General features: G+C 62.5%; 4 protein-coding genes across 4 annotated transcripts; 3 read left to right on the forward strand and 1 right to left on the reverse strand.

Moving 5' to 3' along the window:
• Positions 1-488: 488 nt before the first annotated feature.
• CIB1 (calcium and integrin binding 1) lies at positions 489-3,430 on the reverse strand. The gene is made up of 7 exons (XM_035568975.2): positions 3,330-3,430; positions 3,002-3,036; positions 2,549-2,651; positions 2,047-2,200; positions 1,658-1,776; positions 1,491-1,579; positions 489-1,210 (listed from the first exon to the last, which is right to left on the reverse strand). Exons 1-7 carry the CDS (start codon positions 3,423-3,425, stop codon positions 1,189-1,191), a joined length of 618 nt encoding a protein of 205 aa, XP_035424868.2. The 5' UTR covers positions 3,426-3,430; the 3' UTR covers positions 489-1,188.
• An 18-nt stretch (positions 3,431-3,448) lies between these two features.
• Positions 3,449-4,738, forward strand: GDPGP1 (GDP-D-glucose phosphorylase 1). Its single transcript, XM_035568965.2, has 2 exons — positions 3,449-3,479; positions 3,617-4,738. Exon 2 carries the CDS (start codon positions 3,635-3,637, stop codon positions 4,736-4,738), a length of 1,104 nt encoding a protein of 367 aa, XP_035424858.1. The 5' UTR covers positions 3,449-3,479; positions 3,617-3,634.
• A 91-nt stretch (positions 4,739-4,829) lies between these two features.
• TTLL13 (tubulin tyrosine ligase like 13) lies at positions 4,830-17,326 on the forward strand. The gene is made up of 14 exons (XM_050713030.1): positions 4,830-5,010; positions 5,772-5,812; positions 6,876-6,994; positions 7,528-7,658; positions 9,230-9,386; positions 10,927-11,012; positions 11,154-11,379; positions 11,975-12,159; positions 13,107-13,295; positions 13,771-13,954; positions 14,304-14,501; positions 16,183-16,552; positions 17,007-17,117; positions 17,185-17,326. Exons 1-13 carry the CDS (start codon positions 4,856-4,858, stop codon positions 17,090-17,092), a joined length of 2,127 nt encoding a protein of 708 aa, XP_050568987.1. The 5' UTR covers positions 4,830-4,855; the 3' UTR covers positions 17,093-17,117; positions 17,185-17,326.
• A 650-nt stretch (positions 17,327-17,976) lies between these two features.
• On the forward strand, positions 17,977-24,289 carry VPS33B (VPS33B late endosome and lysosome associated). The gene is made up of 23 exons (XM_050713052.1): positions 17,977-18,133; positions 18,523-18,603; positions 18,677-18,738; positions 18,926-18,975; positions 19,365-19,432; positions 19,620-19,665; positions 20,038-20,132; positions 20,537-20,641; positions 20,801-20,897; positions 21,013-21,090; positions 21,183-21,256; positions 21,412-21,498; positions 21,581-21,671; positions 21,880-21,954; positions 22,260-22,324; positions 22,407-22,461; positions 22,541-22,587; positions 22,857-22,989; positions 23,188-23,261; positions 23,406-23,615; positions 23,720-23,795; positions 23,866-23,979; positions 24,063-24,289. The coding sequence occupies exons 1-23, from the start codon at positions 18,038-18,040 to the stop codon at positions 24,287-24,289; spliced, it is 2,106 nt and encodes a 701-aa protein (XP_050569009.1). The 5' UTR covers positions 17,977-18,037.
• Positions 24,290-24,413: the final 124 nt, after the last annotated feature.

Genomic DNA, 24,413 nt, shown 5'->3' on the forward strand with positions numbered 1-24,413 from the left:
TGAGAGCCGGGGCCACGGCTCCAGCACCGCCGGGGCGCAGCCGTGGCAGCGCTGGGGGAGGCCGGGCGCCGCGGGCTCCCCGCGCGGGGCCGTTGCAGCAGCTGGCAGCCGGCCAGGGCGAAGCCCGCTGGATGAACAGACACAAAGCCCCGGCGCTGCTCGCCGCAAAGGTAGCTGCTCGCCTGCCCTGGATTTCCTTTTGTGCCTCCTGCTTGAGAGCCGAGCTCTTTGTGCAGCGGCCGCTGAGCGCGCTGGGAAACAGCCCCCGGTTCTCCCAAGGAAGGAGGTGTCCCCCCGAGGAGGGAGCTGTCCCCCTGCAGCGCCGGACCCCCGCAGGCCCCGTCCCTGGGAGCTGCAGCTGGCACAGGCAGAGGGGCCTGGCAGGAGGCCGCGTCCCCAGCACCCCTCATGGCACCGGTCCTGCAGCGCTGGGGGCAGTCCCCCCTCCTCCGTCCCCCGGGGCGAGACAAAAGCAGCAGGGCCAGGCAGAGGGTGAAACCAGAGCCCTTTATTTGTCCTCTCCAAAGCACAGAGAGGAAGAGCATGCAGAGCCACAGCTGAATGCAAGCCTGAGGAGGGGCAGAGAGGAAAAGAAAAGGAAAACCAGACCCTGAGTGCACTGATGCTGAGGCAGAGTGCGGCTGCGGCTCCTGCTGCCCCGGGGCCAGCCCTGCAAGCAGGGAGGCGCAGCTCCAGAGTGGCAAGAGGACAGCATCGCTGCTGGGACATTGCATCCGAGGTGGATTATTTCTCAGAAGAATCCCTGTTGTGCAGGAAGGCCCCGAGGAAGAGCAGTGGAAGGCACAAATTGGTACTGTGAGCGGTGAGAGGGGCTGTGCTCGGTGCAGCGTGGCCCCAGCCAGGAGCACCCCTGTGCCAGCCCCGACCCACCGCAGAGCTGCGCTCATGAAGGGTTAAAATCTGATCCTGAGGCAGCAGAGCTGCTGCCTCCTGGTCTGGTGGATGTGTCCAGGACCGTGGCAAGGCAGCGTCCCAGGACCACTCATCGGCTGCAGAGCCCTGCAGACGCCTGCTGTGCATCAGAAGGGAGCAGGAGCGGAGTCCTGCCTAAGGCACTGCGGTACCGCCGGGCTGGTGAGGCGCAGGGCCCTCTGCCGCCCTGCTCACTGGAAGAGGAAATGTCTGAGACCATGAAGAGCTGTGGTAGCCGGAGAAGCAGTTCTGCTCTCACAGGACGATCTTGAAGGAGCTGCAAGAGACACGACAAGTTCTGCATCTCCTCACTGCGTTGCAAGCAAGCGGTGTGCGAGCAACCAGTGCTCTGTGGACACATTGTCACCCTGTGCCAGAGGGGCCTCTACAGATTTATCATGGGATGAAGTTCCCTTCGCTGTTACAGGAGACCTCGTAAGGGATAGGCTTCCCTTACTGCTCCTGTGAGAGCTCTGCCCCAAAGCCAGCGCAGCAATCGGGGTGGGCTAGCCCCTGGACAGAGCCCCCTGGGACTGCACCACTGCAGGCCACAGTACCTGGCAAAGTCCGGGGAGCGGGAGACAACGTGCTGGAACTCGGAGAGGTTGATGGTGCCGTCCTTGTCAATGTCTGACTCCTCCAGGATCTGCAGGGGAGAGAAAAGCAGTGAGCTCTGTGTGGCCAGGACCATGCAGCGACCCCTGCCCAGCCTGATGGTTCTCACGTTCTGGATGAGCTGCTCCATCTCCGCGTTGCTCAGAGAGGCCTCCTCACCTTGCCCTGTCAAGCAGTTGACCAGCTTCTCCAGGTCCTTTCTGTCCAGAGTCCCATCATCGTCGAAGTCTTTGGGGAGAGGAAAGTTACATCTCGGCAGGGCCCCCGTGCCCCACGTCAGAAGCACTCATGCTTAGGGAAGAGGGGGCCTGGATGACCTGCAGGCACGGCAACTCTGCGCTGCACATCTTATGCACGCCCTGCTGAATGCATGGTCCCCGCAGGGAGTCCCTAAAGCTGCCACTGCTGTGGGCATCGTGAGGGCCCTGCCAGCCCTTGCAGGCTGTCCCCAACCACGGGGCGAGGATCCCAGAACACTGCGTCTGCCCCCAGAGTTACCAAAGATGCGGAAAGCGTAGTGGGATTTGATATCCGAGGTGGCGGAGTCGCTGAAGACACTCAGCATGTCGAGGAAGTCTTCAAAGGACATGCTGTCGTCCCCCTCCTCTGAGGTGGAGAAGACCCTGCAGATCCGGTGCTGGAAGGGGTTTGCCTGCCGAGATGGGAGGGCTCAGGGCAGGCTCCCACTGGTGCCAGGCCCTGTGGAGCACTGCCCCGCGCACACGGGGTGCCCCGCTCTGCCACCAGGCCATCGTGCACAGTGCAGCTGTGCCACCCTGCGCAGCATTGCCCTCGGCCCAGCGGCACGGTGGGGACAAGGGATCCAATTGTAGGCACAGCTGACATGGGGTGGGCGATACGCTGCCCAAGTGTCGGTCAGAGCAGCACGGCAAGGTCCGAGCGTGGGCACCACGGGGACCTCGAGGGGTGAGCGGTGCCCTGCCCAGACGCACCCCACCCAGGGAGCAGCGCGAGGTCCCGCTGCCGCCAGGCACCGTACCCGCAGCTCGGGCAGCGTCAGGATCTGGCTCTTGGGAACGCGCAGGGAGCAGGCATTCTCCCTCTGCTCCTTTGGCAGCAGCTCACTGAACCTCTTGTAGGCACTTGAAGAGGCAAGAACAAGAGAGGCTCTGTGCGTGAGCGGCGCGGGGCACCCCTCGGGCCGGGGGGAAGCGCCAGCTCCCGGGACCGGCACCGGGGTTGAGGACCCGGCCCCGTCGCCCGTCCCCTCCGTGCCACGGGTGGCCCCGCTCCGCAGCCGGTGACGCTCCCGCAGGGCAGGAGCCGGGCGCCCTGCCCGGGGCGGCCGCACCCAGCGACCTTCGCACCCTGCCGCCCGCAGCCCCGCGGGCAGGGAAAAGGCTCGGCCTGGCCCCGGGCCGCCCCCCCGGCCCTCCCCGCCCCGGGGCAGCCCCCTCCCGGAGCGGAGCCCCCGCGCGGCCCGGGCACTCACAGCAGGATCTCCTGCTTGCTCAGGAAGGTCAGCTCCTGCGGGGACAGCGCGCGTCAGCGCCCAGCCGGGCGGCCCCGGGCCCTCGGCGGGGAGCTGCTCCCCGCGGGACCCCGAGCCCGGCCCCGGCCCCGGCCCCCTCCCCTGTGCCCCCCGGTCCCTGTGCATCTCGGTCCCGGTCCCCGTCCCGAACCCGGCCCCATCCCCTGCGCTCCCCGGTCCCGACCCCGGAGCCCCCCGGCCCCGGCCCCCCCAGCCCCCGGTCCCGCAGCCCCCCGATCCCGATCCCGATCCCGATCCCGGTCCCGGTCCCGGTGCCGCCCCCCCGCACCTGGTACTCGCGCAGCGCCTCCCGCGGCAGCAGGCTGCCCGCGCCCCCCATGCCGCCCGGGGCCGCTTCCGCCTCGCACGTCACTGCCGCTGCCATGGCAACGCCCCCCCCGCCCCGCCCCGCCTCCGGTGCCGCGCGGCACGTGGGCAGGTGCGGGGGGGCCGGGAGCGGGAGCGGGAGCACCGGGACCGCGGCGGGAGGGCGCGGGGCAGCGCGGCGGGGGCAGCGCGGGGCCCGGGGCCGGCCCCAGCACCGCGGCGCTCACCCGGCCGCCCCCTCCCCGGCAGGTCCCGGTGGCACCGAGCATGGCGGCGGCGAGCAGCGGGGAGCAGCCGGGGCCGCCGGACGCCCCCGGGCCCGAGGACTTCGTGTACGGAGAGGACGAGTTCGTGCTGCAGGGGGTCGCCTGGCCCGGCGCCGCGCCGTCCCGCTTCGACCGGGCCCTGCTGGGCGCGTGGCAGGACCGCATGGCGCGGGGCCTGTTCCGGTACCGCCTCGGGGAGCTGCCCACGCGCGTCCTGCCCGGCGCCATGCGCCTGGTGGCGCAGCTCAACCCGCAGCGCGCCACCGAGCGCCGGCCGCCGCAGGCCATCCGCAGCCTGACGCAGCCCTTCGACCCGCAGCAGTTCAACTTCACGCGGATCCGGCCCGGGGAGGTGCTGCTGCGCCTGCGCCGCCGCGCCGGGGGCGACCCGCCGCCCCTCGACCGCGTGCTGGTGGCCATCAACGTCAGCCCGCTGGAGCGCGGCCACGTCCTGCTGCTGCCCGAGCCGGCGCTGGGGCTGCCGCAGGCGCTCACCCCGCAGCTGCTGCACTTCGGGCTGGAGGCCGTGCTGCTCAGCGCCCAGCCCGGCTTCCGCGTGGGCTTCAACAGCCTGGGCGCCTCGGCCTCCGTCAACCACCTGCACCTGCACGCCTTCTACCTGGCCCACCCGCTGCGCGTCGAGTCGGCGCCCGCCGAGCCGCTGCTCCCCGAGCGGGGCCTGGCCCTGCTGCGGGACGTCCCGGCGCCCGCCCTCCTCTTCTACGCGGCGGGCGCGGACCTGCGGGGCCTGGCGGAGGCCGTGTGCGGCCTGGCGGCCGGCCTGGCGGCGCGGGGCCTGGCCTACAACGCGTTCGCCACGCGGGGCGCGCCGCCGGCGGGCGGGGAGGCGGCCCCGGGGCTGCGGGTGCTGCTGTGGCCGCGCCGGCCGAGCTTCGAGCCCGAGGCGGGGGCGGCGCCGGCCGTGGCGCTGTGCGAGCTGGCCGGGTACCTGCCGCTGCCGGCCGCCGCCGCCTTCCAGGCGCTGTCGGAGGCCGAGGCGCTGCGCGCCCTGCGCCGCCCGCTGCTGCCCGAGCCCGAGCTGCGCCGCCTGGCGGCCGAGCTGCTGCCGCCGCCCGACACGGCGGGCCGCCGCCCGGACACGTGACCGCCCGCCCACGTGACCGCCCGCCCGCGTGACCGGCCGCTCTGCCCGCCGGCACCTCGGTGGCCCGGGGAGGGGGGGGCGTCGCCATGGAGACGGCGGCGGCCCCGGAGCGGCGCCATGGAGGCGGGCGGCGGGGGGGGGGCCTCGGCCCCGGCCTCTGCCTCGGCACCGGGCGGGCCCCCTGCCCCCGGCGGGTCCCCTGCCGCCGGGAACGGGGCCGCCGGGACCCCCGCCTCCGGCCTGGCGCCGCGGGGGAAGCGGAAGAAGCGCAGGCGAGTGCGGCGGGCGGGGGCCGCGCGGGGAGCCTGTCGGTCGGTCGGTCCGTCCGTCGGTCTGTCTGTCCGTCGGTCTGTCCATCGCTCTGTCCGTCGGTCGGTCCGTCCGTCGCTCTGTCCGTCCGTCGGTCTGTCGGTCGCTCTGTCCGTCGGTCGGTCCGTCCGTCGGTCGGTCCGTCGGTTGCTCTGTCCGTCGCTCTGTCCATCGGTCGGTCCGTCCGTCGCTCTGTCCGTCGGTCGCTCTGTCCGTCGCTCTGTCCGTCGGTCGGTCCGTCCGTCGGTCGGTCCGTCGGTTGCTCTGTCCGTCCGTCGGTCCGTCGTCGCTCTGTCCGCCCTGCCCGCGGCCGCGCACATAAAGCCCGTCCGTGCACGCTCCGTGTCCTGGTGTCTGTCCCGGGGCGCGGTGCCCGTGTGCCCTCAGCAGCGGGACGGGGCCCGGCGCCCCCCGCGGGACGCGAGGCCGCGGTAACGGCCAGCCGGGCCCCTGCCCCGGGGAGGCCTCTGGGGCCTTTCTGAAGCGTAGGGGGAACACCGCGTCCCGTAAATCGTCCCAAGCGTGACGTGCCCGGGTCAGGACCACATCGCCTCACGGCTCACCGAGGCCGTGTCGGCACCGGGTCCGCTCTGCCCATGGGCTGCGTGGGGCGCGAGTGACACACGGCTGCAGGAAGGCGGTTGTGCCCTTCCTGCCCACCCACTCTCACATGGGCTCCGGTCGCCGCACTGAGCAGCTCTTGTTTGGTCTCTTTCAATTCCAGCGTCCCGTCCATCAACCTGACCAGCTGCAAGTACGAGAGCGGTAAGGCCGGGGCGCTGCCACGTGCCCCTTGGGATGAAGCCCACCCGCAGCGATCTCTTTGCGTGCCCGGTCGGCCAGCGAGGAGTGCTGGTGTGCAGTTTCCGCTGCGCGGTGGCTTTCGTTTCACGTGCTTATTGTTTGTAAGGGACTTGACTCCTGTGAAAATTCTGCACTTTGGGCCGAGGTGCTCTCTGCTTAAAGAGGCACAAAACGTTCAGCAGCACTGCAAGCTCTCACCACCCAGCACATCTGCATTTGCCGTGCCTCTGCTTAGATCGGAGAGAAAGGTTCGGCTGGGGGCAGTTACAAAGCAGGACTGGTACCCGTGCCTGGGGAAACGAAGTGAGCTCTATGAACAGCTTACCTTGAAGCGGGTGTTGGAACAGGCTGGATCAGTACCTGCAACATCTCTTTGCCATTCGTCTCCAGTGACGTGCTCTGGGTAACTGGTTCCTGCTCCTTGCCTTGCTCTTCTTGGCTGCCACAAGCTGTATCTTAAAGGAACGATTTGACAGATGTTATTAGTCAATTTGCTAATGACTACTCTAACGCTGCAACCACATATGCATTGCTAAAAGTCACAGCCTTTAGCTGTGGTCAGCTAAAGGTCAGCTGTGCAAGGAGCACTGTTTTACACAGAGCGACAAGCCGTGCGTGTTCCACCTAGGGCTACGCTCGGTTTGGTGACAGGAGGTGGATGAGGATCCCCACCGGAGATGGTGTGGCAGTCTTCAGAAGCCTTGTATCTGCCTGTGTGGTATCAAACAGGTGGCGGATGCAAGCCTGCTGTAATTCAGAGGGTGCTCAGGGACCCCACAGCAAGAGGACTTACAGGGACGATGTTCCCCAGTGTACTTGCAGTCAGAGTCTGTAGTGAGTTAGCGTGGTAAAGCTTGTGGTTGTGATGCCTCCTGAAGGGTCCCACCGAGACCTCGTCACCTTTGAGAGTGGCAGTGCAGTCTGGAGAGCTTTGTTCCACGCTCCTGTTTAGTCTGGGGGTTTAACAGTCCCTGGCAGTTATATCCTCTGCCTGGCCCCTTGTCATGTGCTTTCTTTGGTACAGTGCGACGTGCTGCACAGTGCTGCGGGCTGAAAGAAGTGGGAGAAAACGAGGAGTGGACGGTGTACTGGACTGACTACTCGGTCTCTCTGGAGCGTGTCATGGAAATGAAACGGTTTCAGGTAAATACCCCCATGTAAAGGGTGCCCAGCGGGAAGAACTCAGGAAAGGAGGATGAGACAGGGTTAGCGGAACAAAGCGTTGCAGAACAAAACAGAAGTGTCTAAACGAGCACCCGTGCACCCTCCTTATCTGTGTTGGTCCCAGAGTGCACAGGTTCACCAGCCACTGCTTCTGTTGTGTCCCTGATACGGCGCCCTCAGCAACAGTTCAGCAGTCAGTAGCACGAACTGGAAAGTTGCCAGCCTCTTTAATGCAGAGTGAAATAAATGGTTCTTTCGGACAAACTGCTCCCTTCCATAAGCTGCAGTATTTTAGGAAGGGAGAGCTTCAGGGCTGAGATGGAACGAGCAGATAAATCACACTGGTGAAGTTCAGATAAAGCGATTCTAGTGTAATCTTATCCTTGAGCAGACGTTCAAGGCAACTGCTCGCCTGGCTTCCTGTTCTGCTGCTTATTTCTTCATACGCTGGCTTTCCCTGGGTCTCAAGGACTATCAGTGATGATTCCGTTTTTCTTCTGCACCTCTTTCAGAAAATCAACCATTTTCCTGGCATGATAGAGATCTGCCGTAAGAACTTGTTGGCTCGCAACCTTAACCGCATGCTCAGACTCTTCCCCAAGGAGTACAATATTTTTCCCCGTACTTGGTGCCTGCCAGCTGAGTGAGTGATACACATTGCTGCAGCAGAGAGTAGGGGTGTGAAATAGGAAGTGGGAACTTCTATGCTTGACAGCTAGGGCTTGGACGTGGGGGGCCCCTCTGAGATTTCGTGTCTTGGCCTGGGCCTTCATAACCTTCCCTGGATCTGAACAGGGTGCCGAGACCCATTTCTAGTTTCACGCATCTTTAATCCTCGTTAGGTTGAATTAGGCTGTGGAATGGCACCTGCTACAACACACCTTGCTGTTTGGCAGGTTGCAGGCCAAAGGGCTAAATCTCAGAAGAGGGACCCACCCTGAAAGGCAAAGAGCACTGGGCTAGATGGGAAGCGTAACATCAGCGTTTCTGAGGGTCATGAGCTCACTGGGAACAGGAGAGGTAACAGAGAAGCATGCTGTGTCATGGCAGAGGATACTGAGAGTGCAGGTCATCATGCTAAACAAAATACTTGTACAGTTATATGTAAACTATCATCATATTGTTCAAAGTTTGGGGCAGAAGGCCTGGCTTCTCTGATAATACACAGGCAAACAATCACAGAAGTGTAGCTGAAAGATACCAAAGAGCACTCCTAAGTTTGGGTGGTGTAAGGAGATAAGATATCCGTTTTCAGACAGATTTTATTCTTAGCATTTCCTGCAAACCGTAAAGTAGGGCTTCCGTGATATGTTCTGTAGCTGAACTCACCTCATGTTTACGATGGTTTTCTTAATATCTGACCTAAAGCATCTTTGCAGAAATATCTGCGCTTTAGTACTTCTCCTGGAGGCACTGGCCCTGGAGAGCAGTGGTTTGCTGGGTTTTGCTAATAATACCAGGCACAGGAAGGCTATTGGTACAGGTCCTCTCAGTCCTCTCCTTCCTGGAGAAGACTAACCTAGTTCTCTCAGTCTGTCTTTCCAGGTTGCGTTTCCTGGACTCAGATCGTTCTTGGCACTGTTTTCTGGGATTTGTCCTGTTTGCCTCCCCATTTCCCTTAAATGTGGTGCCCAGTATAGAGACTGTGTTCCTCCCTCAACAGCAAAATACTTAACTGGCATGTGGGCTTGACTCTTCAAGGCATCGTACTCCCAATGGAGCTGCTCTTGAAGATCAGCCATGTAGCATCATACGTGAGCTCAGCTTGAGAGCCCCTGCACCCTGCTTAGAACATCCTGGCTGTTGCCTCCTGACTGTTTGCTGATGGGCTGGAAAAGGGGATGTAAGGACTTGTGACCTCCTCCTCCTCCTCCTCCTTTGTAGCCGGGGCTTGTTTATTTTCCCCTGATCCTTCTGCAGCAGTGGAGCCAAAATCTTAACTGGCTTCTGTGTAATCAACGGTGACCGTTTCCTGTGAACCTCCTAGTAGAGGTGGAGATGTGTGCAAGCAAAAGTTGGAACCAGAAGAGCTTTGCCAGGTTGCACAAGGACTAAATGATAACTGATGTCAGTCGGGATAGTCGTACTATTTCTCCGCTGCAGAAGATTGGTCTGTACTGGCCCACAGCACCATAGTGTGAATATCTAAATGTTATCAGAGAGGTGAGGGGCTCTTTTACTGCAGCGTGTAACAGTCACCCCTTCGTTGTACAGCTATGGAGATTTCCAGGCCTACAGGCGCAGGAGGAAAAACAGAACATTCATCTGCAAGCCAGACAGCGGCTGCCAAGGGAGAGGCATCTTCATAACACGTAATCCAGAGGAGATCAAACACGGAGAGCATATGATCTGTCAGCAGTATATCTCTAAGGTAATGGAGATAGTCTTGAAATACAGGTGGAGGATTGCAACTCCTTAGCTCTTCCAGCACCCTGCCTCCTCCCTATGTCCTTTGCCCCACGTCTCCTGAATCTGCCAGGGGCACCGGTGTGGCTGCAGTGCAGCATAGCAAAAGCTTGCCTTTCTCCTCACTGCTGAGCTGCCAGGAAGTGGCAGCAGCAGTGCACGCAGAGCAGCTGACCTCCAGGAATCAGCGGCACGCCTAGCAATGTTCCTTTATCTCATGCTTGCTCCTGCCTTTTTTCTCACAGCCTTTCCTTATTGATGGCTTTAAATTTGACATGCGTATCTATGTGCTGGTCACATCTTGTGACCCACTGAGGATTTTTGTCTACAAGGAGGGTCTGGCCCGGTTTGCGACCATGAGGTACATCGATCCCAGCAGGAGAAACCTGGTAAAAAAGGGAGGTTTACAAAAAAACTCACGTAGTATCTATAGTTTTTAGACCCTAGTTTGTCCAAGGGGCATTCCAGAACGCAAAAAGGCGGGTACTGGTGCATTTTATGGGACCCAGGTTTCTTTCTTTCTTCTTCTCCCCTCCCTCTGCGTCTCCTCCCCACAGCAGTTATTTCGGGACTGTCTGAAGTAGATCTACTCCCAGGTCCCACGTCTGGGCTGTTTACTGGCATTATCACAGAATCTTAGAGGCGTTCAGATTTGGAGGAACGTTGGAAGGTCTTGAGTCCCACATTCTGCTCTAAACCAGGTCAACAGTAAATTCAGATCTGGTTTCTCTGAGTTTCACCCAGTTAGGTGTTGAAAACTCGCACAGATGGAGACTCCACAACGTCTCTGGGCAACGCTGCTGCTGCTTCTTGCCTCTGTGAGCATTCTCAGGTCTGCACCTTTCTTTATCTGCCTGTGCTTCAGGCAGAAGAGGGACCTGAGAATTACCTGGTGGTAGTGGAACAGCCTAGGAAAGACAGGAAGGAGAACAGGGAAAGAAAGGTGTAGACCATGCCCATCTCTAGGTAGGGGTCCATATCCTGTAAAATCCCAAAGGAAGATAGACTCTAGTGTTGGATTGCTGCGTTCTGGTCACAGGCTGGCATGAGATACCCTGGGTTTCTGACTATGTGCCCACTTGTCCCAGAGCTGCGTGTTTGTATGCCCTCCCTCACTCCAGTACATTTATATATTGGAGTGCTCTTTTGCTTTGGATGAATAAAAGAAGAGGAAGAATCTGCAAAAACATGCTGCAGCTTCTGCCCTGAGGAGTCCCTTGTTTTCTGGTGGGGCCACAACTGGAATGGCATCTGTGGAGCTTACGCCCATGCTCTCCCCCAAGAGATAGGACAGTGGTAGGGAGCAGGTAGAGCTCTGTTTGCTCTAACTTCTGGCTAGAGAATGAATCACCAGCGTAATTAACTCCTTGCTGCAAGCCACTGCCACGGAGAGGAGGCAGGGGTGGGTGAAGCGGGTGGCTAGGTTAGTACTAATGGGGCTGTTGTTTCTGTTTACACTCTGCAGTTGAGAGTTAATGAAAGGTCTCTCGCGGTTCCTCTCCCAGGGTGATATCTGCATGCATTTGACCAATTATGCTATCAACAAGCGTAATGCAAACTTCATCCAGGATGACACGATGGGCAGTAAGAGGTATTGTCTCGTTCAGGTACCACAATGGCTAGTGCACATCCTGCAGGAAAGCTGTGTTGGGGACATTGGTTTACTTCCATCATTCTTGGGGGAAACGTGGTATCACAGGTGAGCTCTTACCATCTCCTGTCCTCCACACAGGAAACTCTCTACCCTGAATGCTTGGATGATGGATAACAGCTACAACACAACAAAACTCTGGGAAGATATTGAAGATATTATTATAAAGACTCTTATTTCAGCTCACCCTGTGGTGAAACACAATTACCAAAGCTGCTTTCCTAACCACGCTACTGGCTGCGCCTGCTTTGAGATACTGGGTTTTGATATTTTGCTAGACAGAAAGCTGAAACCTTGGCTGCTGGAGGTGAGGAAAAGTCTCCTGCTGCGTTGAAGCAGCAGATAGCTGAGAGCTTGCTTGTCTGGGGAAAGCTCCAGAACAAGGGGTGGTGGGATGAACAGAACTTACTTGACTAAACTGGGCCACCTCGCTCACAAAATTAAACAGTCTATGAAGACAAGAGGCTAAGCAACCTCAATTCATCAGATCTAAGAACCTGTTCCCTGTACACCCTCTCTAACAACAGGGAGTTTCCTGAATCTTGGAGCTCCTTGATCTGCAACAGCATCCTGAATTTACGATAGCTGCCCTACTCTTGGAGTCCTGTGGGGTATAGGAGCTGAATGGCCTGCAGTGGGGTTGAGCATCACACTGCAGAAGGGGCAGAGGGACAGAACCAGACACTGCTTGCAGCCTCCTGCTTTCTGTCGCTGTTACAGGGGAGAGCATCAATTGGACTCGATCCTTGTGGGTCCCTTCCAACTCAGGATATTCTATGGTTGATGGAAAGTGTACAGTGGGGCAGGCTGGGGCCAGCAAGCCTGCAGCTGGCAGCACGGTCTGGGAGTTGGTCTCCTGGGGCTGGGAGTTGCCAGGTTCGATCAGCTGCTTGTTTTGGCAGGTGAACCACTCTCCCAGCTTCACCACGGACTCTCGCCTGGACCGTGAGGTGAAGGATGCTCTTCTCTGTGACACCATCAACTTAATAAACGTGCATGCCTGTAACAAAAGGAAAGTGCTGGAAGAAGACAAACAGCGGGCAAAGGAACGACTCCTCCAGAGCCATCAGGCTCCCCGTGTATCCAGGTATTGCTCTTCTGCATAGTGCTGCAGGTCCCTGGTGAGGAGAGCCGGGATGTGACACTAAAGCTTCTAGGGCTGTGGCACTGTAGGGCCTCTGAGAAGAGATCGCCCAAGCCATCTGCACCATGGACAGGAAGAGCCAGATCTGGTCCCTGGGGGCGAGGAGATCTGAGACTGCCCGTGCTCTGGCCTCTGGCCTGTACAATCTTCCCCATCGAACTGTGCCTGCTCGTCACGTCCTTTTATTGCCGTCAGGCCGTGCCAGCATCCCTGGGCTTACAGTGACGCTCACAGGACAGACCGCAGCACTGCTGCAGGGGCTGGGAGCACCCCGGGGCACAGGGCCCTTCTCCAGAGCAGGGTTCCTTTCTCAGGGCTGAGGGTTTTCCCACCCTTCTTTGTCTGCATGTCCTTTCATGATTAATTAATCCACATGGCCTCCTGAGGCCATTTTAGATGAGCCTGCTGCCCGGGCTTTTCCTGCCACACAGGGCAAGGCAGGAACTCCCTCCAGCTCCCATTTCAGTGAGGAGACCCGAGATAACTACAGGCTGGAGAAGCTGAGCGTGTCAGCCTTATACACTGCATGTCCCTCAGCTGCCCCAAGGTCCCTGCTGGCGTGAAGATCTCCCAGCTGAATGCGGAGTGGCAGGCGTTTCTTGTATAGGCACACTGTGACTAAGCTTTTCTATTAACTGGGTTAAAAAGGCTGAGGGGGCAGGTTGTGAGCCTGGAGCAGGGGAGACACCTGAAAACACCAGCATTCTACATGTAGAGGATGAAGAAGTGTGGGCTGTGCTAGTTCCCTGCAGTGACCCTGCGTGAAACGGGCTCCCAAACGGGGAAAGACAGGGAAAAAGCTAGCTAGGCCCTTTGTCTCTCAGGCAGTAAAAAAAATGGAGTCTCCCGTCGCAGCTCCCTGCCTGCCTGTGCTTTCTCCTGGTTTGCAGACGCGAGGAGTTAGAGAGCAACCAGGCAGCCTGGCTGTCCCAGGCAGAGGAGTATGAGAACTCGCACCTGGGCAGCTACCGGCGCATTTATCCAGCGTGTGGAACAGACAAGTACGAGCCATTTTTCAAGCAGAGCAGCTCTCTCTTCCAGGAAACGGTATCATCCAAAGCACGAGAGGAGTGTGCCAGGTACATTGCTCCTGCAGAAAACCCACCCCTCACAGGGGCGGAACAGAGACCGCTTGCTTCCGATCCCTTCTTGGGAGTGACTCTTTCTGTTGTTTAACAGATGTAAGTAAGCTGGGGAGAGCTGGAAGGAGGAGAGTCTGCATGTGCTATGTTGCCATGGCAAAGCAGCTTCTTTAGTGTGTACCTTTGAGAGGCAAATGCAATATTCCACTGACTTTTGGACTCTGGAGACACACATTGAAAGCGTCCTCCACCCTTCCCACCCTGCTGGCAGTCCCAGCCTAATTCATAGACATTTCTTATAGCAGTGGAGTACGGTAGTCTCTCTTAAAAGCACTCCTAGCCCACTTAGCAAATTTCCATTATGATCTATTCACTACGGAACTTCTGACTGCAGTAAAATGTCCTCAGGTTGAAGTCTTTGCAGTGTTTTGCTATTATGGAACCAGTGACCAAGGCAGTTCTTCCACGGCAGGCAGCAACTGGAGGAAATTCGCATGAAAAAAGACAAGTTAGAAGCTGTTACCAGGAAGAAGAAAAAAGAGAGGAAAGAAGAGCTGCAGGGAGAGTCAGCCATGGACAAACCCCAGATCCCTAGCAAAACCACAGCTTCTATAACCCACCTCACCTCCAGAAACACCAAGATGCAGGATAAAAAGGTCCTTTGCTCTAGTCAGTGCTCATCCATGGGTCTCTCAAAGGCACTAACAGGGCTCTCAAAGGCAGGAACATGGCTCTTGGAACAGAGCCGTGGGTGGGTGTCTCCTAAGGAACAGAAGTACGAGGTTGGAACTCCCCTCCATGAGGTCCAGAGGGTTGAGAACTTGTGCTGGGAGGCACTTGTAAGCACCAGTGTTGCCCTTCCCTGCCGTGCCTCCCACTGGGATCTTCATCCCACTCCATCCCGAAGTCTGTAACTCTTTTAGGGCTCAGAGCAGTCTGTGGCTTTGTCTCTCTTGCCCATTACTATGGCTTCAGCTTTGTTGTAACTTGTGTTTCTTTCCTTAGATACAGCAAGTGCAGTATGACTCCATGCGACCCCAGGATATTGTGGAGAATGAAGAGAAGAAAAGAGTGAATGCTCTTCTGAAGCGTAAGAACCTAATCCGAGGCCTGGGCATCATAGATCAGCTCTCCCGGCTGCTCCCCACAACTGATAGATCAACTGACACCCAGAGATCCTCTCCTGTTACATCCAAGATCCAGGTAACTGAAGATTGCCCAGGTCGGTCCTGCAAGGCCAACATAAGAGACAAGTCATTCGCGGGAGGATCGTGAGGAGTGAATCATGGGCATTGAGCGTCTTTGGTGTGGCTCAGTTAAATGAGATCCAACCTAGTGTCTGGGTCCTTGGGTTTTCCTATAGTTCTGTGACTTTGTCTCTTTCCAAGTGGGTGCACGGGGGGATGCCGATCACCTGCACAGAGCCCCCGGACACCTTTCCCCAGAAGATATTGCTCATTGCTATTCCAAAGAACAGGCTACGATAATACTGCCTTTTGGACACTGCTCCCCCCAACATGCAGCATAGTGTGGTCTGCTCCTTCAGTGCCATAATATGAATCTCCTGACTAAATAAGATGAATTCCTAGGAAGGAGTTCTTACAAGCTAGGGACACTAACATGCTAGGAGCATTAAACCACTACGAGCACGATAAAGAAGTAAACAGAACAAAGAGGGACTGAAGGGAAGCATGGAAATGTCTAAAAAAAAAGTCAGTGTATTCTGCACTGCAGACAATGCCTCTCCCTAAATTATTTGCCCTCTACATTACACGAGCCCCCTCCTAGGGAAGGTGATGGGTCCATTACACGTGTTCTGATGCTGTTAGTGCCCGTGCTGGAAACACCACAGAGCTCAGCCCTCGGTGCGGGGCTCCCCCTTCACAGTCATCCTCACTCTGCAAGAGCATGCTACAGTGTAAACCCTTGGCTTTGCTGCTGTCATGTCCTGGATTATCTCAGGGTGCACAGCTGAAGGAAGCTGGGCTGCACTGAGGATTGCACCAGGGGAACCTGGGGATGGACCTAGCCTTAAAGCAGATCTCTTTGATTGTCTCAAACTGAGTCCTGGCTACCCAGCCAATTCCCAAACCAGGCTACTGGTGCTAGCTGTCTAAAACCAGATGAGGAGGAAGCCAGCAGTCCATTATGTGTGGAGTCCAGCAGGCTATAAGGGCTGTAACAGAGCACTGATGGTGGCTGATGTGTAGGGAAGTGCTAATTCTGGACCAGCAATTAATGAAAAACCTTGCGAGAGCCATAGCCTCTTCCAGTGGAACCATCTGCTTCCAGAAAGGCCTTCCACTCCCAGCTGGAAGGGTAACGCACCTCAGAAGGATGCTGACAAAGTCCAGATACCAGAGTTGCAGTAATTATTCAGGACGTAGGAGTCTTCTAGTACCTTATAACAAATCGGAAATGGTCCCTTTAACGTAACAGAAGTTTAAGATACGATTTGATCTGTAAGAAGTGATGGTAGCTGCCTTTTACTCTGAGACAAAGCAGAACGGAACCACAAACTCTGCCTAAACTCTGGACATACTTTTTCAGCAGCAAAGGATTATTTGGGGCTGGGTCAGATCCTTCATCACTGAAGTCTCCCCAGCCAGCTCTGGCATTTCTTTTCACAAACCCCACTCCAGCTCAGAGCAATGTTATGGGCAGAGCCTGGGAGTCTCTGAGCACTGCTGCAGGCAGATCAGACAGGCAGCTGCATTGACCCCTTAGATGGTTTCAATCTAAGACTGCAAGCATACTGTGCTTGGGGAGTAAATGCAACAGAGATGCTTTAGTGAGCACCTGTAGGTGACTAGGGAAGATTTTTCCTTCCTTCCTCTTGCTGAGGCCTCCAGAGCTAAGCTGCGGCTGCTTTCTTTCCTTCCAGCCGCAGTTTCTCTGGGATGCACTCCAGGGACAGAAGGCCCGCAGCCTGATGACGCTCATCCCCCTCTCGCTCCTGGGAGGTGCCGTCCGGCCTTTGGGGCACTCGTTCACGCACGAGCCCAGCACCAGGGCCCAGCCGCCAGCCGGCCAGGGCTCTGCCCCTGCCGCCGTGGGCACGCTCTCAGTTCGAGGCCAGAGCATCCCTTGCAGTGAGCAGTGCAAGGCGCAGCACAGCTTCCAGCCAGGGGACAGGGGCTGCCTGCAGAGCCAGGCTGCACAGACGGCAGGGGTCACCCAGCCCTGCACCAAAACCAGGGGACTGCCGCTGAGCGCCCAGCAGCTCCCTGGAGCCAGAAACGAGGCTGAAGGATGTGAGTACGCGTTATCCTACTTTGGTTCTGCCTTTGCACACCGGAGGCTCACATCAGTGACCGATGAGGGGCAGAGGTGATGCCCTCGGCCTTCCTGCCCCCTCCGAGCTCCGCAGCAGCCGCGTGAGGATGCCCGGCCCGGCTCCCGCTGCCCGCCCCGCACGGCACTGATCCGGGCAGGCCCAGCGCCGGGCCCCCGGCCCCGCCGCGCCGCCCCCCCCCCCGGGGGCCGTCCCTCCCGGCTCCGGCCATGGCGGCGCTGCTGCGGCGCGGGCTGCGGGCGGTCGCGCTCCTGGCCGGGGCCCCGCGGCGGGCGGCGGCGGCGTGGCCCGGGGACCCGGAGCCGCCGGACGCGGCGCTGGAGGAGGCCGAGAGGTGCGGGGCGCCGGGGCCGGGGCCGGGGCCGGGGCCGGGGCCGGGGCCGGGGCCGGGCCGCTCACGTCTCTCCCCGCAGGGCGCGGAGGCGGCGGGCGGCGGCGCGGCTGCAGCGGCTGCGGCGGGAGCTGGGCGAGGGGCGCGGCGCCCCCGAGCGCACGCTGAGCTGGCAGGCCATGGAGCAGATGCGGTGAGCGCCGGGGCCGGGCGGGCCGGGCCGGGGGGGCGGCTGCCGGTGACCGTGCCCCTGCCTTCAGGTTCCTGCGGCGGGAGCTGCCCGAGGAGTGGCCGCCGGAGCGCCTGGCCGAGGGCTTCGGCGTCAGCCCCGACGTGGTGCGCCGGGTGCTGCGGGGCCGGGGCCGCCCCCCGCCGCGCCGCCGCCTGCGCCAGGACGCCCGGGTGCTGCGCGCCGCCGCCGCCGCCCCGCCGCCCCCGGGCCCGGCTCCGCACGGCGGCCTGGAGGTGCGCGCCCCCGACGGCACGCTGCTGTACCGGCTGCCCCGGGGCTGGGGCCCCGGCTCGCAATAAACGGTTGAACGCGGCCCGGCTCCGCCCGCTCTCTCTGTGCGCCTGCTTCCCGGCGCCGCCCGGCGCAGCGGCCGCGGGCTCCGAGGCGGCGCCGCTGCTGGAGGCGGCCCCACGGAGGAGGGCGCGGCCACGGCGCTGCCCGAGCCGGAGGCGCGGTGCGGGGGCAGGAGCTGAGGGCCGGCACGGCGCTGCCCCGCGCCCGGCTGCTGCGGCTGGCCCACGGCACGGCGCGGCTCGGGACCGGCACCGGCTCGGCACCGGCTCGGGACCCGGGGTCGGGGCCGGGGCCGGGGCGGGGCGGCGGAAGCGGCGGATCCGGGGCCGGGTCGGAGCAGCGCGCGGCACTGCTGCCGGGGCCCTGCCCGCCGCTGGGGGCGGCGCTGCGGCGGCTGCGGGGGGAGCGCGGCCCGGCGGGGCCCTGAAGCGGGGCGGCGATAAAAGGCTCGGGCCCGCCCCGCCTGCGCCTCCCCGCGCCGCGCCGAGAGCCGCTTCCGCCGCGGCGGGTCCGGGCGGGGGGCACCGGAGGGGCCCCGGGGGGTCGCGGCCCGGCGGTGCCGTTCCGGGGCTGGCGCCGGCCCCGCCATGGCCTCGGCCGCCCGCCGCGACGTGCCCGAGCCGCCCGACTTCGGCATCCTGAAGCGCCTGGCGCGGGACCAGCTCATCTACCTGCTGGAGCAGGTCCGGCGGGGGCGAGGAGCCGGGACCGGGACCGGGACCGGGGGGCAGCGGGGACGGGACTGGGACCGGGACCAGGGGGTGGCGGCGGGGACGGGACCGGGACCGGGGGCGGCGGGACAGGCACCGGGACCAGGAGGCACCGGCACTGGGGCAAAGACCGGGGGTCGGCAGGGACGGGACCGGGACCGGGAGGCAGCGGGGCTGGCACCGAGACCAGGACCAGGGGGCGGCGGTGGGACCGAAACCGGGATGGGGACGGGGACCGGGACAGAGACCGGGGGGCAACGGGACCAGGACCGGGGGCACAGTGCCAACCCGGCAGGCAGGGCCGAGGCCGGGGCCCGGTGCGGCCCCAGGCAGCACCCACCCTGCGCCCCGCCGTCACGCAGCTCCCCGGGAGGAAGGACCTGTTCATCGAGGCCGACCTGATGAGCCCCCTGGACCGCATCGCCAACGTCTCCATCCTGAAGGTACCGCGGGGCGGGTGGCCGGGCCCGGTGGTTCCGGCACTGCCCGCTGACAGCCCCGCGCCTCGCCCCGCAGCAGCACGAGGTGGACAAGCTGTACAAGGTGGAGAGCCGGCCCGCCCTCAGCACCAGCGACCAGTGAGTCCGGCCCCAGGCGCGGCCCCTGTGAGGCGGAGGGGGGCCGGGTGCTTCGTCCGCTCGCCAGCTCGGCATTTGCCTCCCTGGGCCCGGACGGGCCTCAGCGTGGAGCTGCCGCGGGGAACGGGGCCGGGGCAGGCAGGGCTGTGCACCCGCAGCTCTCACGCCCCTGTCGCTCTGCTCGCAGGCTCTGCTTCCTCGTCCGGCCGCGGGTGAAGACGATGAAGTACATCGCCGGTGAGTGCGGGCAGCCCGGCGGGCAGCCGTCGGTCACCTGCTGGCAGCGGTGACACCCCCGCTCCGTGCTGAGGCTGGGGGCTGCTGCGGGGCCTCCCCAGGAAGGTCAGCAGCGATGACGAGGGGCGTGTGGCACGTCCCACGCTGCGTGGGCTGCAGTCGGTGCTGTGCACCGCCAGTACCAAGCGAGCTCCCGCAGGTCCTTCCAGCCCGCAGGCTGGCCTTCCTGGGCCGTCAGCTGGCCCCGCTCCCAGGGTTTTGCTTTCTGCCTGAGGTATTCTGGGTCCAGTGGGGAGCAGGACCCCAGAGCTTATCCTACAAGGGGATTGTGCCCGTTTGGGGCGGTGGGTAGTCCTTGTCCATGGGGGCTGCAAGCGTTCTGTCTGCAGATATCGTCAACGCTGACAAGATGTCAGGCCGGAGCCGCAAGTACAAGATCATCTTCAGCCCCCAGAAGGTCAGTGGCTGCTGCTTCCACCAGCGCCCCGCCACGCTGTGCCTGTCCGGCCCTTTGCTTTCCCCCCAGAAACATTTAACTAAAGCAAATGGGGGGGTGTCTGGGAAGGAGGGCGTCCCGTCCGCTGCTGGGAGCTCGCTGCCTGCCTCGGTGGGAGCCGGGCTGAGGGCCTCCTCCTGTCTTGCAGTTCTATGCCTGTGAGATGGTGCTGGAGGAAGAGGGAGTCTTTGGCGGTGAGTGGGACCATGGTGCCTGCTTACCTCTGCCCCGAGGGCTGGTTTGTGGCGGCTCTGACACCGCAGCACCCCAAGGGAACCCCAGTGCGGGCATCCCAGGCTGGTGGGGCCTGGAGCCGGGGCAGCAGCCACAGGCCCCTGCGAGGCTGCCTGCTGCAGGCGGGGGTGTGCACGCCACAGCATCAGTGCCTCTGCCTTGACTTCTGGGAGGGGCGATGGCCTTGCCCCTGCCTCGGTGGAAGAAGGGAATGAGTCCCCTCGGGAGGCCCCGTCTCTCTGTTCTCCCCCTCTGTGCGTGGGGCTGCCAGGATTCCTGGGGCTGTTCCTGCTGGGGGCTGGGTAACTTGCCTTTCCCTGTCCCGCACTCAGATGTCACCTGCGATGAGTGGTCCTTCTACCTGCTCCCCCTGGACGAAGACATCATCAGCATGGAGCTGCCTGAGTTCTTTCGCGACTACTTCTTGGTCAGTAGGACAATCCTGCCGGGATGCTGCCCTGCACGATGGCAGCCTTCCCCGCGCTCGCCTGCTGGGCCCAGGACAAAAAGAGCTTTGTTCGGGGAGTCGATGCGTGGTGTCCTGCTCAGTCCTCTCAGCCCCTCGCTGCAGGACCCTGCTGTCCTGGGGTGGATTTTGCCTGGAGAGCTGCTCGGATGGGCTGTGGTGCCTCCACTTCTCCACACACAGCTCCCCTGCCCTGGCCCCTCCAGTCCTCCCTGGGTGGCTCTGGGCACCTGGCGTGTTCCCGTGCGTCTGGAGCGGGACCGAGCCCACAGCTCCCCCAGCCCCAGTCCAGCTCCCGATGCACGCAGTCATTTCCAAGCCGGCCTGCCCAGAGCCGCTCCCCGATGCTCCCGTGCTCCCTGCAGGAGGGAGATCACCGCTGGATCAACTCGGTTGCTCGAGCCCTGCAGTTACTGAACTCCCTGTACGGGCCATTCAGCAGGGCCTACGGGATCGGGAGGTGCGCCAAGGTGGGTGCAGCCGCAGGGCTCACGCCCGTCCCGGCCGGAGGCACCCGCTGTGTGCCCCAGGGAGGCTGCGTTGGCACCAGCCCCTGCTGCCCGCTGCGGCCCTCAGCAGGAGCAGGGAGCAGCTCTGCCACAGGCGCTGGCTCGCTTTTCCCCTTGCAGATGTGCTATGAGCTGTGGCGGGAGCTGGAGGAGGAGAGTGAGGGCGACAGCCAGGGCAGGAAGCCGGAGATCGGGAACATCTTCCTCATGGACAGAGGTGGGGGCTGGATCAGGCTGGAGCAAGGGGCGGCGGGGCCAGGGCCTGGCAGGGGGAGCAGTTTTGGGACACACGGGGCAGCAGGCAGCCTGGCAGCGGCCAGTTCTTGTTGCAGACACGGACTATGTCACGGCACTGTGCTCCCAGATGGTGTACGAGGGGCTGGTGGACGACACCTTCCGCATCAAGTGCGGTAGTCGCAGGGCAGCAGTGGGGTGACGTGGGGCCATTCTATTGTTCTGTGATCCAGTCTGTGATTCCATTACTCTTCATCCTTCTCTGCAGGCAGTGTGGATTTTGGGCCAGAAGTCACCTCCTCTGACAAGAGCATTAAGGTGCTGCTCAACGCCCAGGATAAAGTGAGTCCTGCCCTCGTGCCGTGGCGGTAGCGGGTCACGCTAGCGCTCCGCGGGGCACCGGGAGGGGGCTGAGCAGGGAACGGCCGGGAGCCGCTGGGCCTGGGGGCGCAGGTTGTGATGGGTCGGGTGTGCAGAAGCTGCGGTGCTCTCTGCAGGTCTTCAGCCAGATACGGAACGAGCACTTCTCCAGCGTGTTTGGCTTCCTGAGCCAAAAGTCGCGCAACCTGCAGGCACAGTACGACGTGAGTACCGCCCGGCCGTGCGGGCACCCACGGTGCCTCCCTCTGCAGCCGCCTCACTGCCCCCATGCTCTTCCTTCTGCAGCGGCGCCGTGGCATGGACATCAAGCAGATGAAGAACTTTGTCTCCCAGGAACTGAAGGGACTGAAACAAGAGCATCGTCTGCTGAGCCTGCGTAGGTGTCGGGGCTGGGACAGCAGGGCCCCCCCAGGGAAGCGGGGGGGTTGCAGGGCGCTGCCAGCCCACGGGAGGGGCAGAGGGTCTGAGCAGTGGGCAGGCAGCAGGGGCCGTTGGTACATGCAGAAGTCTACGGTGGGGCTCGGGGGACGAGCTGTACACGGAGCCCATTACACCTCCAAAGTGAAAAACTCTTGGCTGTGCAGATATTGGTGCCTGCGAGTCCATCATGAAAAAGAAAACCAAGCAGGACTTCCAGGAGATGATCAAGGCTGAGCACTGTGAGCATGGTTCTGTGTCTGTCGTCACCCCCTGGCTCCCCCAGCCTCATTGCCCCACGTCTGGGCTGTCTCACAGCCTGGCTGCCCCTTACAGACTGTTCGTGTTGGGGTGGCTCTTGAGGTCTTAAGCAGGGTCAAGCCACATCCTTGCAGGGCTGACACGTGGCTGGGCAGGCGGCCCAGCATCACAAGCCTTCCCCTTCCCGTGGGGTTCAGGCAGGGAGGCTGAGCTGAGACCCTACCTCAGCTAGCTGGTGAGAGCCCCGGGAATGGGTGAAGTGACTCTGCCTCTCCCCCCGCCGCAGCTCTGCTGGAGGGTTTCGACATCCGAGAGAGCACCAGCTTCATCGAGGAGCACATCGACCGGCAGGTGAGAGCCGTGCTGTGGGGCAGGCCGTGCCCGGGGACACGCAGGGGCTGGCAGCCCACTCACACCGCCTGCTCCCGTGTAGGTGTCCCCCATCGAAAGCCTGCGCCTCATGTGCCTGCTGTCCATCACGGAGAACGGTGAGGGGGCTGGCAGCGCCGGGTAGGGGCAGCACCATGGGCCTCGGGCTCAGCTCACGGCAGCATCTTGTCCCCCCAGGTCTCAACCCCAAAGACTACCGCTCCCTGAAGACCCAGTACCTGCAGGTGAGCCTGCTGCGGGCCCGCCGCAGGGTGAGCACGGGATGGGGTGTCCCTGCCTGCCTGCTGCTCGCCATGGGGCACCACGCTGCGGCGCTCCCCAGGGATGTGCCGGCTGGCTGCAGGGGTTGGCACAAGCCACGGGCTCTGCCTGCCCTAAAGGGTGCCCTAAGCAGCCTCCCGGGGCTCCGCCTGTCCCCGCGGAGGTGGCACATTGCTGCCTCGCATGTGCTGGCAGCCGGGGCTCCGTGCTGATCCAGTCGACCCCTCCCCAGAGCTACGGGCCCGAGCACTTGCTGACCTTCCACAACCTCAAGCGCATCGGGCTGCTGACCGAGCAGGCGGCTGGGGAGACCCTGACGGCTGTGGAGAGCAGAGTCAGCAAGCTGGTGACAGACCGAGCGGCTGGTGAGAGCCTGAGCCATGGGGAGCCGCGGGGCAGGGCAGCCCACCGCAGGGAGCTGCCGGGCTGGGGGCAGCCCCAGAGCTGGTGCTGGCTCTGCTGCCCCTTCTCTGCCGGAGCCCGGTGCCTGCACGGCTGCTGGGCCCCAGCTGGCAGCTGCTGTGCCACATCCTGGGGCTCTGAGCTGTTTTTGTCTTTTCCAGGAAAGATCACAGACGCGTTTAATTCCCTGGCCAGGAAGAGCAATTTTCGAGCCATAAGCAAGAAGCTGGGCTTGGTACGTCCTCGGGGGGCTGCTGCTCTGCCTGCTGCTGGCCGGAGAGCTGTGCCCTGGCCTGGCCCCGGAGCTCCGCAGCCCCCGGCTCCCTGTGTCACACTCTGGGGCTGCCGCTGGGCGCCCGGCTCGCCTCGCCTGCTGCAGGTGCTGCAGCCCCACTGCAAGTGCAGGGCCGTGCCCGGCGCGGGGCGTGATGCAGGGACCACCCCTCCGCGTCTCTGCCGTCGCACACCGAGCACCGCGTCTCCGCAGATCCCCCGGCTGGACGGCGAGTACGACCTGAAAATGCCTCGGGACATGGCCTACGTCTTCGGCGGGGCCTACACCCCGCTGAGCTGCAAGATCATCGAGCAGGTGGGCCCGGGGCTGGGGGGGAGGGCGCCCCCGCCGCCCCTCGGGGCCGCTCCCCGGGGCCGGGGCCGCCCGCAGCGCCCCCTGAGCCCGCTCCCCGGCGGCAGGTGCTGGAGCGGCGGGGCTGGCAGGGCCTGGAGGAGGTGCTGCGGCTGCTCAACGGCACCGAGTTCTCGGAGGCAGGTAGTGCGGGCCGGGGGCGGCGGGCCGGGGGGGCGGGGGACCGGCACCGCGCTCCCTGCGTGCCTTGCAGGCGCCGCCGAGGCCAGCCCGGGCCGGGACTCGCAGCGCACCGTGCTGGCCGTGTTCCTGGGCGGCTGCACCTGCTCCGAGATGGCGGCGCTGCGCTTCCTGGGCCGGGAGAGAGGTGCGGGGGCACGGGGCGGGCGGGACGGCGGGGGCGCGGGGCCGAGCCGCGGGGCTGAGCCCGGTGCCGCCGTGTCCCCGCAGGGTGCCGCTTCATCTTCCTCACCACGGCCGTGACCAGCAGCGGCCGCCTCATGGAGGCCATGGCGGAGACCCCGCGCCTGAGGCCGCCCTCCCCCCCCCCCCCCCCCAATAAACGCGTCCGTGCCCGCCCCGCCCCGCCTCCTGCTGTCTGCGCGCGGGCGCACGCGCGGTGGTGGCGCTCGGGCACCGCCCGGAGCCGGGAGGGCCGTGCCGCGCGTGCGCACTGAGCGCCGCCGGTTGGGGTCACGTGGTTGCCGTGGAGCCCTCCCCCGGGGAGCGGCGTCCCGCGAGAGCCGCCGGAGCCGATCTCGCTTGCGATTGGGCGGGAGCCGCGGCCGCCTCTCGCCGCCA

The sequence above is a fragment of the Cygnus atratus genome, chromosome 11 (genome assembly GCF_013377495.2).
Source record: "Cygnus atratus isolate AKBS03 ecotype Queensland, Australia chromosome 11, CAtr_DNAZoo_HiC_assembly, whole genome shotgun sequence".
Classification (NCBI taxonomy): Eukaryota; Metazoa; Chordata; class Aves; order Anseriformes; family Anatidae; genus Cygnus; species Cygnus atratus.

Excerpts from the sequence above, each read along its gene's own strand:
- CIB1 (XM_035568975.2), bottom strand. The coding sequence starts at position 3,425 with ATGGCAGCGGCAGTGACGTGCGAGGCGGAAGCGGCCCCGGGCGGCATG. Across the intron at positions 3,037-3,329 it reads AGGCGCTGCGCGAGTACCAG|GAGCTGACCTTCCTGAGCAA; the intron begins GTGCGGGGGGGC and ends CTGTCCCCGCAG. Across the intron at positions 2,201-2,548 it reads TGACGCTGCCCGAGCTGCGG|GCAAACCCCTTCCAGCACCG; the intron begins GTACGGTGCCTG and ends CCATCTCGGCAG.
- GDPGP1 (XM_035568965.2), top strand. The coding sequence starts at position 3,635 with ATGGCGGCGGCGAGCAGCGGGGAGCAGCCGGGGCCGCCGGACGCCCCC.
- TTLL13 (XM_050713030.1), top strand. The coding sequence starts at position 4,856 with ATGGAGGCGGGCGGCGGGGGGGGGGCCTCGGCCCCGGCCTCTGCCTCG. Across the intron at positions 6,995-7,527 it reads TGGAAATGAAACGGTTTCAG|AAAATCAACCATTTTCCTGG; the intron begins GTAAATACCCCC and ends CACCTCTTTCAG. Across the intron at positions 13,296-13,770 it reads GCACGAGAGGAGTGTGCCAG|GCAGCAACTGGAGGAAATTC; the intron begins GTACATTGCTCC and ends CTTCCACGGCAG.
- VPS33B (XM_050713052.1), top strand. The coding sequence starts at position 18,038 with ATGGCCTCGGCCGCCCGCCGCGACGTGCCCGAGCCGCCCGACTTCGGC. Across the intron at positions 20,898-21,012 it reads CATCTTCCTCATGGACAGAG|ACACGGACTATGTCACGGCA; the intron begins GTGGGGGCTGGA and ends TTCTTGTTGCAG. Across the intron at positions 22,990-23,187 it reads GGTGACAGACCGAGCGGCTG|GAAAGATCACAGACGCGTTT; the intron begins GTGAGAGCCTGA and ends TGTCTTTTCCAG.